A 12,745-nucleotide genomic window follows, 5' to 3' on the forward strand; every position below is an offset into this window, starting at 1 on the left:
GCTTGGCTGCCACCGTGAGTGACCGGGGAGTCGCTGGAGGTCTGGCTTCCACGGGAGTGGATGGAGGGACCAGAGCTCTGGGAAGGGGGCGGTAGGAGCTGAGGGGGTTCGCAGGATGACAGGGGCCGCGCCGTCCTGGGGAAGCCAGCAGAGGCGGGAAGACTGCAGGGCCTCCGTGGGAGGCCAGGGGTCCGGCTCTCAGCGCGGCACCCCCGAGACGCCCATCCGACGTCGGCATGGAGACGCTCCTCCCACGCCAGGCCAGGTCCAGCCGGGCTGAGACAGGACCGTGCGCGCGCTCGCCCCTGAAGCAGGCTGCCCTGCCTGGGGAGTGAGAGCTGAGCGGATGGGCAGGAGCAGCCTCGAGGGGCCCCAGTCAGGTGAAGAGGGTGCTCGCCCTGGAGAGCCCTGCAGGACGGGTGTCCCGCCATTTTTTCCTCCTGGGAATGGATGTCTCCACAAACACCTCTTCCTTGGAAGCGTCCCTGGGAAACGTGATGAATGCGCATGGTGGAGGGGAGGCAAGGCTCACTGATTTGGATTAAAGCTGCAATTTGGGGTGTTGGCTTTCTAAGAAAGGGGTTTGTAGGTTCTCTAGGAAATGTGTCTGTGATATCTGTAAATCACCTGTGAAACTGAGATTTAATTTAGAAGGGACCCAGAGAGTCCAAGTGACAGTCTTTTCCATCACACTGGAAAGGTCTTCCAAGGTTGGAGTGGCTCCATAGAGGCCAGGATTTTTGAGAGTGTGTGTGCATGTTAGATGCCTGAGCGTGTAAAGATACACAGACCCAGAGAGGAAGACTGAGGTATGGGTCCCCTCAAGAGAAGAAGAGAGACATGGTTGTGAGCCAGCAGGGTTTTGTAGGAAGTCTTCCTGCCCTGCTTATCGAGGTAGAAGACTTCATCTGTGGCTGCGCTTGACCCAGCCAGGGTTCATGGGGAAACAGGAGCTGGTTCCCTGCTCCCGAGCCTCTCACCACCAACTGGAGGGAACCGCATGAACACTTTGGAGAAAACTAATAAAAGTTGAGTTGAACAGATGTTTTCTGAGTGCGTACCGTGTGTCTGTCTGGCGTCTGTGCAGTTAATTGATGCTTTCTTTTCAAGCTCTCAGCTCTGTAGTGCTGACCACACGTGCTGTAGTGGTTTAATAGCCTGGGCAGCCAGTGCAAGCGATGGAGAAGCAGGAGAAAGCTTCATGGAGAAGGTGGGACACAGAGGTGAGCTGTGAATACTGGGTCAGATTCAGATAGCAGGGAGAAAAGAGAGCGTTTCAGATCAGGAGAGCAGTACATGAATGCGCTTGTCTGGCAGCTGGCTTAACCTCGTTGGGAAGCTTTATAGAACTTAAGCCCCAAATCCTGGAGTCTGGCGCTTGTGTTTGAACTCTGCCTCTGCTCGGTTAAGAATCCACCTGCAATGCAGGAGACCTGGGTTAGATCCCTGGGGTGGGAAGATCCCCTGGAGACAGGAAAGGCTACTCACTCCAGTATTCTGGCCTGGAGAATTCCATGGGCTGTACTGTCCATGGGGTCGCAAAGAGTCGTAACTTTTTCTGCGTTGAGATCCAGGACAAGTCACCTGCCTCAGCCTGAGTGTTCTCATCTGTGAAATGGGACCGTTAATAGTCCCTACCTCAGAAAGCAGCTGTGATGACTCAGGGAGGTAGTAATTCTTGTAGGATACATACGGGGTGGTAGGAATTTAGGGAAGGATTTGGGGGACCCTCGAAAGCCATAGCAAGGAGTTTAAACCGAGTCGAGTTGGCTGTGGGAGCCACGGAGGCCTTCTGTGCCGGGGTAGCATGTTAACGGTGCTGTGATACCCGCAGAGGAAGATGCACCTGGAAGACTGTTGCGGGGCTCATGTGGGAGGGGACCAGGGCCTGGACTGCGAGGCTGGTGTACGGGGAGCAGAGATGAGGAGGAAGCGAGGCGACACCTCTTCCGGGCCGGCTGTGTGGCATGAACCTCTTCCGGGCCGGCGGTGCGGGGTACATGAGAGACCGGTGGCGAGTGACCCCAGGGCTCTCGGACATCAGGGTGGAGAAAGGTGGGAGGCAGGAAACGGGCAGTAGAAGCCGAGGTTTCCTTGATGCTGTTTTGTTTTTTTTCACGGGTTCAGTTTCAAACCTCTTGACCGTGAAGTGATGTAGGACTTCCAAGATGTTTTGGGAGCCACAGTTTCTGGGTGGGGTCCGGGGCAGGCAGGAGGTTGGGGACCGTCCCGGGGGCAGGAGGAGTGTTAGAGAGAAAGCAGGAGATGCATGCTGGGCGCCCGCGGGTCTGCAGCGTGGGGTCTTGAATCCGGACTGGAGAGTTTCCAGAAGAGGGTGGGCGGCAGTGGAGGAGGAGGGTCTGAGGCTGCATCCCTTTTCTTTTTTTCTGCACTGCTTTCTGGCCTCTGAGCAGAGACCCACTTGCTGGTGGCCTGGTCACAGGGCTGCAGGCCGTCTGCTCATGGGTTCGTGCCCGGGTATGGGCAGGTTTAGGCTTTAGCTTGACTGTGGGGATGTGTGGGCAGTTCAGCAGGGAGGTGGGCTGGGCAGAGGGACCCCTGGGTGCCCGATCAGGAAAGGATGCCAGGAGGCACAGAGCCCGAGATGCTGGGTGGCTTCAGGGGGCGGTGGCCTGTGCAGTCCCGTGACTCCTCACCCCGTGTTTTTCCCGTCTGTGGTGGCATCTTGGAGTTCTCTGGACTGGGGTCAGCAGTGCGGGCCAGCGGTGCCAGCTTGAAAGCTCTGGCTGCGCTGTTTGAAAGCGTTCAGGGACTCGTGGCAAGCAGGCCGGTGGAGGGGGGCATGTCGTCAGCCTGTCTGTGGTCTAGGCAGTATCCCCTGGCCCAGGACACCGGGGCCGCCACATCCCTCCTGCGTGAGGTGGGGTCCTGCCACTCGGAAAGTGGGGAGCAGAGAGACAGGAGGCCCGGGGCCCAGCCCATTCCCTGCAAACCCAGGCCAGCTGGGCTGGCTCTGCGATGCCATTCGCTCACCCTGGGGGTTTATTTTGCCTCCTCCGTGTCTTTTTCTTCTGTCCAGTTGGGTGAGACTTGATTGCCCAGCCGGGAAAATAGCTAATAAATTGGATTGAAGTGGAAAGGGAAACGGCAGGTTTTTACTGAGCCCCCGAGGAGAAAATTGGAAGCAAACCCAGAGTGGTCTGTGTGGTGCAGGAACTCCAGCCTTCTCGCCTGCAGAGGACTGTGCTTTTATAGTAAATCACCGATAATGCGTCTTATTGATGATATGTTTTTAAATTCAAGCATTAAATATAACTATTCTTATTCTGTCCTCTGCTTAGAGGTCATCTATTCTGAGCCATTGGAAGGCCGTTGGTGCCCTCAGAGTCCCTGAGGGCAGCGGGCGGGGGCGAGGGGGGTGTGCACGCCGTGGGTGACTTGGTGTAATTCTTTGAAACAACTTCAGGCATACAGAAGAGTGGTGAAGACAGTGCGGGTGTTTCTGCACACCCTCCGCCAGGCTCCCCTGCGTGTCCTCGTCCAGCATGTTTGTCAGAGCTCCGGTCCTCACTGGGGCGGTGGCCTTGACGTCTGAACATGTCTGCACATCCCCCAGCATCCAGTCCATGTAGCTTTGTGCACTGTTATGAGCCTGGAGGGCTTCCCAGGTGGTGCTAATGGTAAAGAATCCGCCTACCAATGCAGGAGATACAAGAGATGCGAGTTTGATCCCTGGGTCGGGAAAATACCCTGGAGGAGGGTGTGGCAATTCCCTCCAGTATTCTTCCCTGGAGAATTCCATGGACAGAGGAGACTGGCGGGCTGCAGTCCATGGGGTCGCAAGGAGTCGGACATGACTGAGTGACTGAGCACGCATGAGTGTGGAGATGCCGCGTGCACCGGTGACCAAGTCCTCCCTCTGCAGGGTGCACTGAGGCCTCTCACAGGCGTGGGCTGTGTGTGTGTGTGTGACCCAGGAGACCATCAGGACTGCCGAGGGCAGAGCTGTGGCATCTCGGGCAAGAATCTGCCGTCTGCCAGTTTCCCCACCTGCAAATCCAAGGACTTCCTTGCTGAGCTCGCGTCTGGCTCTAACAGTGTAAGACTTTCAGGCCTCTTACCATCCTTACTATCCCAAAGTTGAATTGGGATCAGGCCACTTAATTCACGAGCTCTCACTTCCCACACCCACCGGGGTTGTTTGTGGTTCCGCCTTCACACCCAAGTCCCAGACGGGAAGACACCTGTTTCTTCATTTCTTTGCCGGCCGCCCAATCTGAAAGTTCACTCGCTCAGGCCTGGCAGGCCCCGCAGGAGAGCGCTACGTCAGAGGACTTGGGGCCCCTTTGCTCTGGGAGGCCGCCCATCTGGGTTCCTGGCCAGCTGTGGCCTTGGGTCTGCAACGGAGAGGGTGTGTGTGTGTGTGCTCACAGCTGTGAACTTGATAAAGAGCAAATAATCTTCCCTCCTTTCCTGGTTCAGAGCCTGAGTCTCCTCCTCCAGGGGGTTGTGTCGTCCCCCGCCTGCTCTGAAGGCGTGAGAAACTCCTTCCTGCTTCTTCAGCTCCTCAGGCCAGGAAACGCTGGGTCATAAAAAGAACAGGGGAAGCAAAGCAAAACGGAAAACCCCAGAGGCTCTGATCTCTCCGGGCTTCAGGGTCTGGGGTAGGGGGCAGCCTCCCCTTTGGGTCAGGGTCCTCGGAGCCTGCGATCCAGCCTGCCTGGGGCTGCTGGTCGAAGGTCCCTGCCACGTCCTGATTGGCCCGCCCCTGAGTAGGGAGTTCTAGAAGAGACGTGATAACCTTTCACACCACCGTTTGCTTGTGACCGGAGAAGAAAGGAGGGATGAATAAGAGGCGCCAGAGGAATGAGTGTTAGGATGGACCCTCGGGATGGGACGGCTTTCCTGTTGGCATAAATCAGACGCCTGCAGGCGACTTGACTAGTGGCTTCAAACCCACACCCCACAGCGAGGGCCAGGCCGAGCTTCACCCCGACGGGTGGGGCCAGCGAGGGGTCTCAGGCTGAGAGGGAACCTGGACCGGAAGCCCGAAGCCGGGGGCTGGCAGAAGATGAGGTAGACACGTGATGCTGGGGGTGCCTGGAACCACCCCCCCACCCCACCCCGGTCCAGGCTTGACCCTGGCAGCTGATAGTCCCCATGCAAGGAGTTAGGGCCTCCTGGCCTGGGCCCTCCTCTGGCCGCTGGAGGTGGGGGAGTGGACGGGGTCAGCCTCCTGCGTCTCTGACCTGGTCCGCGTGCACCAAGTGGACTTTGAGATACATCCTCCCCCCATGAGGGGTTGGCCTGGGGGCCCTGCAGCTCGGGGTGGCAGAGACTCTCCCCATGCCCTGCTGGGCCCAGAACACACAGAACGGCCCCCAGCCTGGCCGTGGTCACTGAGGTTATCTGGACAGTTTGGTGAGCCAGGTCGCCTGGTCTGGGGCTCCAGGTCGGGGAGGCCCTCGCCTGCCGCCCCTCACCCCAGCTTCTCCCTGCAGGCTGGCGCCCATGCGGCTCTACACGCTCTCCAAGCATCACTTCGTCCTGGTGTTCGTTGTCTTCTTCGTCTGCTTCGGCCTGACCGTCTTCGTTGGGATCAGAGGTGAGGAACAGTTGTTTTTTTTTTGTTTTATTTGTTTTTTTTGAAGTATAATTGATATAGTTCAGTGAGTTTCTGCTGTTCAGGAAGGTGATTCAGCCATACATATATATATATATATATATTCTTTTTCATGTTCTTCTCCCTAACGGTTTATCACAAGATGTTGAATATAGTCCATGTGGCGTATAGTAGGACCTTGTTTGTCTATCCTGTATGTTATAATTTGCCTCTGCTGACCCCAAACTTCCAATCCAACTCTCTCATGCCTCCCCTCCCCGCCTCCGCAACTGCAGGTCTGTTCTCTATATCTGAGACTCTGTTTGTTTTGTAAATGAGTTTGTGTCGTATTTTGGAGTCCACATAAAAGGGATAGCATCCGGTCTTTGTTTCTCTTTCTGATTCACTTCACTCAGTATGGTCACCTCTAGGTCCATCCATGTCGCTGTGCACATCATTCCATTCTTTTCATGGCTGAGTAGTATTCAGTTGTAGATGTGTGCCGCAGCTTTGTCCACTCATCTGTCGCTGGGCGTTTCAGTTGTTTCCCGGCCTGGCTATTTTGAATAGAGGTGCGTGTATCTTTTTGAATTATAGTGTTGTCCCAATATAAGCACAAGAGTGGGATTGCACTGGGTCATATAGCAACTCTATCTTTAGTTTTTTGAGAAACCTCTGGACTGTTCTGCATATGAATTTACATTCCCACCCACAGTGTAGGAGGGTTCCCTTTTCACCACACCCTCTCCAGCATTATTTGTAGAGGTTTTAATGCCAGCCATTCTGACCAGTGTGAAGTGGAACATCATTATAGTTTTGATTTTCATTTGTCTAGTAATCAGCAATGTTGAGCATGTTTTCCTGAGCCTGTCGGCCATCTGTATGTCTTCTTTGGGCTTTCCTGTGGCTCAGATGGTAAAGAATCTGCCTGCAATGCAGGAGACCCGGGTTTGATCCCTGGGTCAGAAAGATCCCCTGGAGAAGGGAACGGCTACCCACTCCAGTATTCTTGCCTGGAGAACTCCATGGACAGAGAGAGGAGCCTGGCGGGCTACAGTCCATGGGATCACCTAGAGTCAGACACAACTGAGCGACTTAGACCTTTTATGTCTTCTTTGGAGAAATGTCTATTTAGATCTTCTGCCTGTTTTTTTGTTTGGATTGGTTGTTTTGTTTTTTTGTGTTTTTTTTTTTTTTTGAGTTGTATGAACTCCTTGTATATTTTGGAAATTAAGACCTTGTCAGTCAGATAATTTGCAAATATTTTCTCCTAGCTCATAGGTTGTCCTTTCATTTTGTTTGCAGTTTCCTTTGTTATGCAAAAGCTTGTAAGTTTGATTCGATCCCTTTTGTTTATTTTTGCTTTTATTTCTATTGCCTTGGGAGACTGACCTAAGAAAACAGCGCTACGATTTTATGTCAGAGAATGTTTTGCCTATTCTCTTCTAGGAATTTTATGGTGTCATGTCTTATATTTAAAATTTTAACTCATTTTTAGTTTATTTTTGTGTACGATGTGAGGATCACTGACTTCTATGCGACTGTCCGCTTGCCCAGCACCACTTGCTGAGGAGACTGTCCTTTCTCCATCGTATGTTCATGCTTGCCTCCCGTGCCAGAGGTCATTGACAGCAGGTGTCTGGGTTTATTTGTGGGCTCTTTACTCTGTTCCACTGATTCATATCTCTGTTTCTGTGCCAATGCCACACTGTTTTGATTACTCTAATTTTATAGTATTGTCTGAAGTCTGGGAGGGTTATGCCTCCAGCTTTGTTCTTTTTCCTCAGGATTGCTTTGGCAGTTCTAGGTCTTTTATGGTTCTATATAAGTTTTAGGATTATTTGTTCTAGTTCTGTGGAAATTGTTACGGGTAATTTGATAGGGATAGCATTAAATCAGTAGATTGCTTTGAGTAGTATGGCCATTTTGACAATATTTTTCCAATCTACAACCATAGAATATTTTTCCATTTCTTTAAATCATCTTCAGTTTCCTTTACCAATGTTTATAGTTCTCAGTGTAAAAGTCTTTTATTTCCTTGGCCAGGTTTATTCCTAAGTATTTTATTTTTTTGATGTAATTTTAAAAGGGATTTTTTTTTAACTCTCTCTTTCTAATATTTCATTGTTAGTGTAAATAAATGCAACTTATTTCTGTATGTTAATCTTGTATCCTGATACCTTGCTGAATTTATCAGTTCTGATAGTTTTTATGTGAAACCCTTAGGGGTTTCTATATGTAACATTATGTCATCTCTCTATAATGACAGCTTCACCTCTTCCTTTCCAATTTGGATAACTTGTGTTTTTCCTGGGAGAAGGCAATAGCAACCCACTCCAGTACTCTTGCCTGGAAAATCCCATGGACGGAGGAGCCTGGTGGGCTGTAGTCCATGGGGGTTGCTAAGAGTCGGACACGACTGAGCGACTTCACTTTCACTTTTCACTTTTATGCATTGGAGAAGGAAATGGCAACCCACTCCAGTGTTCTTGCCTGGAGAACCCCAGGGACAGGGGAGCCTGGTGGGCTGCCGTCTGTGGGGTCGCACAGAGTCGGACACGACTTTCCTGTCCAGTTGCTGTTGCTGGGACTTCTGGTGCACTGTTGAGTAGACGTGGTGAGTGTGGGCATCCATGTCTTGTTCCAAATTTTAGCAAGAAGGCTTTCTGCGTTTTGCCATTGAGTATCGTGTTGACTATGGGTTTATCATAAATAGCTGTTATTATGTTGAGGCGGGTTCCCTCTTTACCCACTTTGATAAGAGTGAGTAGAGGCTGAGTTTTATCGAATGCTTTTTCCACGTCTGTTGAGATGATCATGTGGGTTTTATCTTTTATCGATATGATATATCACATTGCATGTGTTGAACCATTCTTGTGGCGCTAGGATGAATCCCAGTTGGTCATGGAATATCTTTTTTTTAATGCTATTGGATTTGGTTTGTTAATCTTTTGTTGAGAATTTTTCTGTCTATATTCATCAAACATACTGGCCTGTAATTTTCTTTTTTGATAGTATCTTTGTCTGGTTTTGGTATCAGGATGATGGTGTCTTTGTATACAGAGTAAATTTGGGAATGTTCCCTGAGGTGAGGAGCAGTTTTGACCTCCTTAGCATCTATAGTTACCTTGGTGCAGTGCCATTCAGCTCAGCTTAGCTGTACCCCACTTGCTCTCAGCCCCTGATGACCCCATTACAGAGGGTGATGCACAGAGGGGTGACCCTGGTCTTGCCCTTCACAGCAGCCAAGGCCTACACTCAGCTTGGCAGCGCTGGGCGGCCTTGACCCTGTTCTGTGTGCTGGAAGAGTCTGTTTTGCTCTGGGACCTGCCCTGGGCGTTGGGGAATCCAGAACATGCTGTTTGATGGAGGAGATGGGCCATTTAACTGGTTCCAGTGCAGCAGATTCTGGGGAAGGGGTGAGAGCGGTGAGCATGGGATGAGGTAACCATGGAGAGCGGGGCGGGGGGCGGGTGGGCAGTATGCAGGCTCTGACAGCTGCTGGGTTTATCTATTCAAATTATGGATTCTGGAACTGGGAAATTAACCGTAGGAAGGGTTTGGGGACCCGCTGGGCCCATTATGACGCATACCTGAGCTAAAATCCCATTGATCACCTGGCCTCCATAGGTCCCTACTCCGGTGGACCACAGCGGAATTTTGAGTCTCTTAAAACTTAAAATCAGCATCAGTTCAGAGCCAGTGTCCAGCAGTTCCCCAAATTAATGATCTGATTTTCCCCAGTGCACTTGTCCTAGTAGAAGACCAGAGGTTCCTCTGGGAGAATGACTGACGGTACAAGTGTTTGGCGGTGTACTGGGGTGCTTTCTTAAGGGGACCCAACCTTCCCTTTGTTCAAGGGCCTTTGGGTCTGTAAACTGGCTCGTATTTGGAAACTACTGATGGGTTATGGTTCTCTGTTTTTATGACGTCCGTTAGACCTTTGTACGCTTGACTTGAACTTTCCTGCTTATGCAGATCAAGTAAGGACTTGTTAGGCTTCCTGTGTATTTCACGTCTGGGACCACCACGATCAGTTAGCTAATGCCATAGGTCTGTGGGAATCAGATTGTCTGACTGCCAGGACTCTGCTGTCCATCACGGTGAGCACGCCCACCATGCCTTTGGCAGTTGGTGTCACCTCGTGGCCCCGCCACCCCTGGGATCCAGCTCCTGCCCCTGCATCTTGTTTCCCAGCTTGGGGGCCATAGTTCCCATGGTAAGGCCCAGCCTGCAGAGCAGGACAATCATAGCGCCGTTTAAGGATGCTCGGGGCTCCCCTCACAAATGTATTTCTCACAGCAGTGGTGAAAGGCGTGTCTTCTGGACTCTTCCAGTAGGTCTTAAATGACAGATCCACCCTAGCAATCCCACTCCCTAAGTCTGTGGCTCCCCCCCACCATACACTAAACCTGGGCAGGTGCAGTATTTCTGATTCATTCACTGGAACCACCTTTGGGTCTCTGTTTTAGCCAACCACCCAGTCAAACCCTGGGAGCCCTTTCTGACTCCTGAGCTGCAGCTTTTCTGCTGCAGAATCTCTGCTTAGTGAACCCATATCCATCCGATGGGCCTGAGACGGCTTCCTGTTCCTTCCACCGTCATCGCACACCGTGTTCCCTGGGTTTCTGTCTGCATAAATCAGGAAACTGAGGCCGTTCTTCAGGCACGCAGCGCGCATCCTCATGGGTCCTGTGCTTCCCCTCTGGGGCCTGCTGGGATGTGAGTCTAGTTACAGGTCTCGAGGTGAAGGGGGCGGGTCATGTGGAGAAACGGTGTGGTCCTGCGTGGCCACTGCCTCCGAGGAGCTATCCCTGATTGCTTAGGCGGGGCAGGGCTGGTCCGTCAAGAGGAGCCAGGAAGGCCCCTTCCAAGGGGAATGGGGAGAGCGTCCCACTGGGAAAGGACTCGTGGGAATTTAGTGTGCCCAGCTTCATCAGGACCTTTCCACGTGTCCCCGGAACAGGCTTCTGTTCACTCACGGTCAGCGTGGTCACTTCAGCAGGGAGGCTTCCTGCGAGGCTGGCTGCTCAGCAGGGTTGTAATTCAGCCAGTTGCAGGATGAGATTCTAGTGTGATAAGAAGTCTCAGCCCTGTGACCATAGGAAATAAGGGTCTCCGTCAGGGCCCACACAGGCGCTTTCAGATCAGGCATGCGTCCCTTGAGCTGAGAATTCACGTCCCTGAGCTCATCCTTGTCTCTCACCACCTTGTCCAGTGACATTAGGAGCAACCCGCCATCTGCATTATGTTTGTTAGTTTTCCAAGAATGTTCTGAAGTATCCCTAAACAGAGTCGCTTAACTCCTTGCTCCTTGTAATAAATGGCTGATTAGGAGTATCTAATGAAAATATTTTGCATATGTTCCTGGGCCATCAGTGCTCATTTTACTACTGGACACACAGTCGTTAGCATCTTTAATCAGATTAGAGAATCAATTCCAGAAACCCCAGAGCCAGTGTAGAAAACTCACCCTCTCCCCGCTGATCCTAGGGTACCACTCTCGGTACCAGAATCTGTGTGAGTCAGGGTTCCCCAGAGAAGCTGAATCAGTGGGAGCTACAGAAGGCGGACGGAGATGAGAGAGGGATACTTTATCATAAGGCCTTGGCTCTCGTGACTATGGGGGCTGAGAGCTTCCACAGTCAGCAAGCTGGAGGCCCAGGAGAGCCGACAACGTAGTTCCTCGTCTGAAGAGGGGTGAGGGCTCATGTTACCAGCTGAGGACAGAGAAGAGAGTGAATCCTCCCTGACTCTGCTTTTGCTGTGTCCAGGCCTTCACCGTTCGGACAAGGCCCACCCACACCGGGAGGGCAGCCCGCTTTACTTGGTCTGCTGATTCAGAAGGTGGTCTCATCCAGAAACACCCTCACAGACATGCCCAGAGTAATGTTTCACCAGGTATCTGGGCACCATGGGCCCAGTCGAGTGGAAATACAAAATCGCCATCACAAGCCCTCTACTCCCAGTGACTTTCTGTTGATATGTGTGCTCAGTCGCTCAGTCATGTCCAGCGCTTAGCGATCCCATGGGCCAGAATCCACCAGGCTCCTCTGTCCATAGGATTTTCCAGGCAGGAATACTGGAGTGGGTTGCCATTTCCTTCTCCAGGAGATCTTCCCAATCTCCTGGACAAGGATCGAACCTGTGTCTCTTGTGTCTCCTGCATTGGTAGGCAGGTTCTGTACCACTAACGCCAAAGAAAGTTACTTTCTAGAGTGAGGCTGTCAGGATTTCAGAGTTAGGAGCGTCTGAGGAGCCATTGGGCTTTGCAGATGAGGGAATGAGATCCAGAGAGCCTTTAGCTGAGACTCAAGTCAAGACCTCCTGACTCCCAGTTCTTAACCCTTCCTGAGAGACCAGACTGCCTCACTTCCTGGGGCAGGAGCGCACTCGGATTGTGAGTCGTTTTGAAATGAGCCTGTCTGTGGGTGCCGACCTCCTTCCTGTCTCTCTCAGCCTTCATGGACACGCCCCAGAGGGTGCTCCTGCCCCGGTTGAGTTAACTCAGGCATCTCCTGCTCCAAGCAGAGGGTGGTTGGCAGCAGGCTGGACGTGGCCGCAGGATGGCCCGGAACACCGGCAGGCCAGGGATTTGCTACAGCACAATCCAGTTCTGAGTGGAATCAGGTTTATAGGGTTTCCTTTGACGACTTCTTTTAAGGCCGAAAAGCTCTGAAATATCACGGCATAAAATCCTTTGAAGCTTGATTCTCTGTTATTTCGGTAAAAACCTTGAGAATATATTAGTATATGTCATGCCTTCTTAAAATCCTCAGTTTAATATTTTTGGAAGGTTGGATTAATTGGGTGAATGGATCAAGGTGTATAATTTTTTAGCAAAAGTCTTTATGCAAACTGTGTAGACGGTATCTGTGTCATTGGTGCTTTCTTAAACCCACACACCGCAGAGAGAGCCTTCCCAGAGAGCGGGGGGCGGGGAGGGGAACTGCACATGCAGTCCGTGGAAACCGTGTGTCATGTGCTGTCACGTTCTGCTCGCCGGTGTCGGGAGGTCATCGTGTGCAGCAGAGTAGATGTTGCATGTCTGTGTTCATATGTTTATATATTTACATACATATGTATGTGTATGTGTGTATATATGTGTGTGTGTATGTACAAAGCCTCTAAAGACAGACCAGGAAAAAGCCTACCTCTGTATAATATATGAGACTTTCTTGG

The 12,745-nt window shown here is 51.6% G+C and overlaps 1 protein-coding gene across 4 annotated transcripts in view; it reads left to right on the forward strand.

The window, feature by feature from the left end:
- The window catches only part of TMEM181 (transmembrane protein 181), a 63,414-nt gene that overhangs the window by 25,076 nt on the left and 25,593 nt on the right, over positions 1 to 12,745 (forward strand). For all 4 annotated transcript variants that reach the window (XR_008698444.1, XM_055536119.1, XM_055536121.1 and 1 more), the window contains exon 2: positions 5,463 to 5,566. Coding sequence is in view for 3 of the 4 variants with exons in the window: in XM_055536119.1 (XP_055392094.1) it covers positions 5,463 to 5,566 (104 nt within the window). In the remaining variant the exon portion in view is untranslated. The remainder of the gene's footprint in view (positions 1 to 5,462; positions 5,567 to 12,745) is intronic.

This window comes from Bubalus kerabau, chromosome 9 (genome assembly GCF_029407905.1).
Source record: "Bubalus kerabau isolate K-KA32 ecotype Philippines breed swamp buffalo chromosome 9, PCC_UOA_SB_1v2, whole genome shotgun sequence".
Lineage (NCBI taxonomy): Eukaryota > Metazoa > Chordata > Mammalia > Artiodactyla > Bovidae > Bubalus > Bubalus kerabau.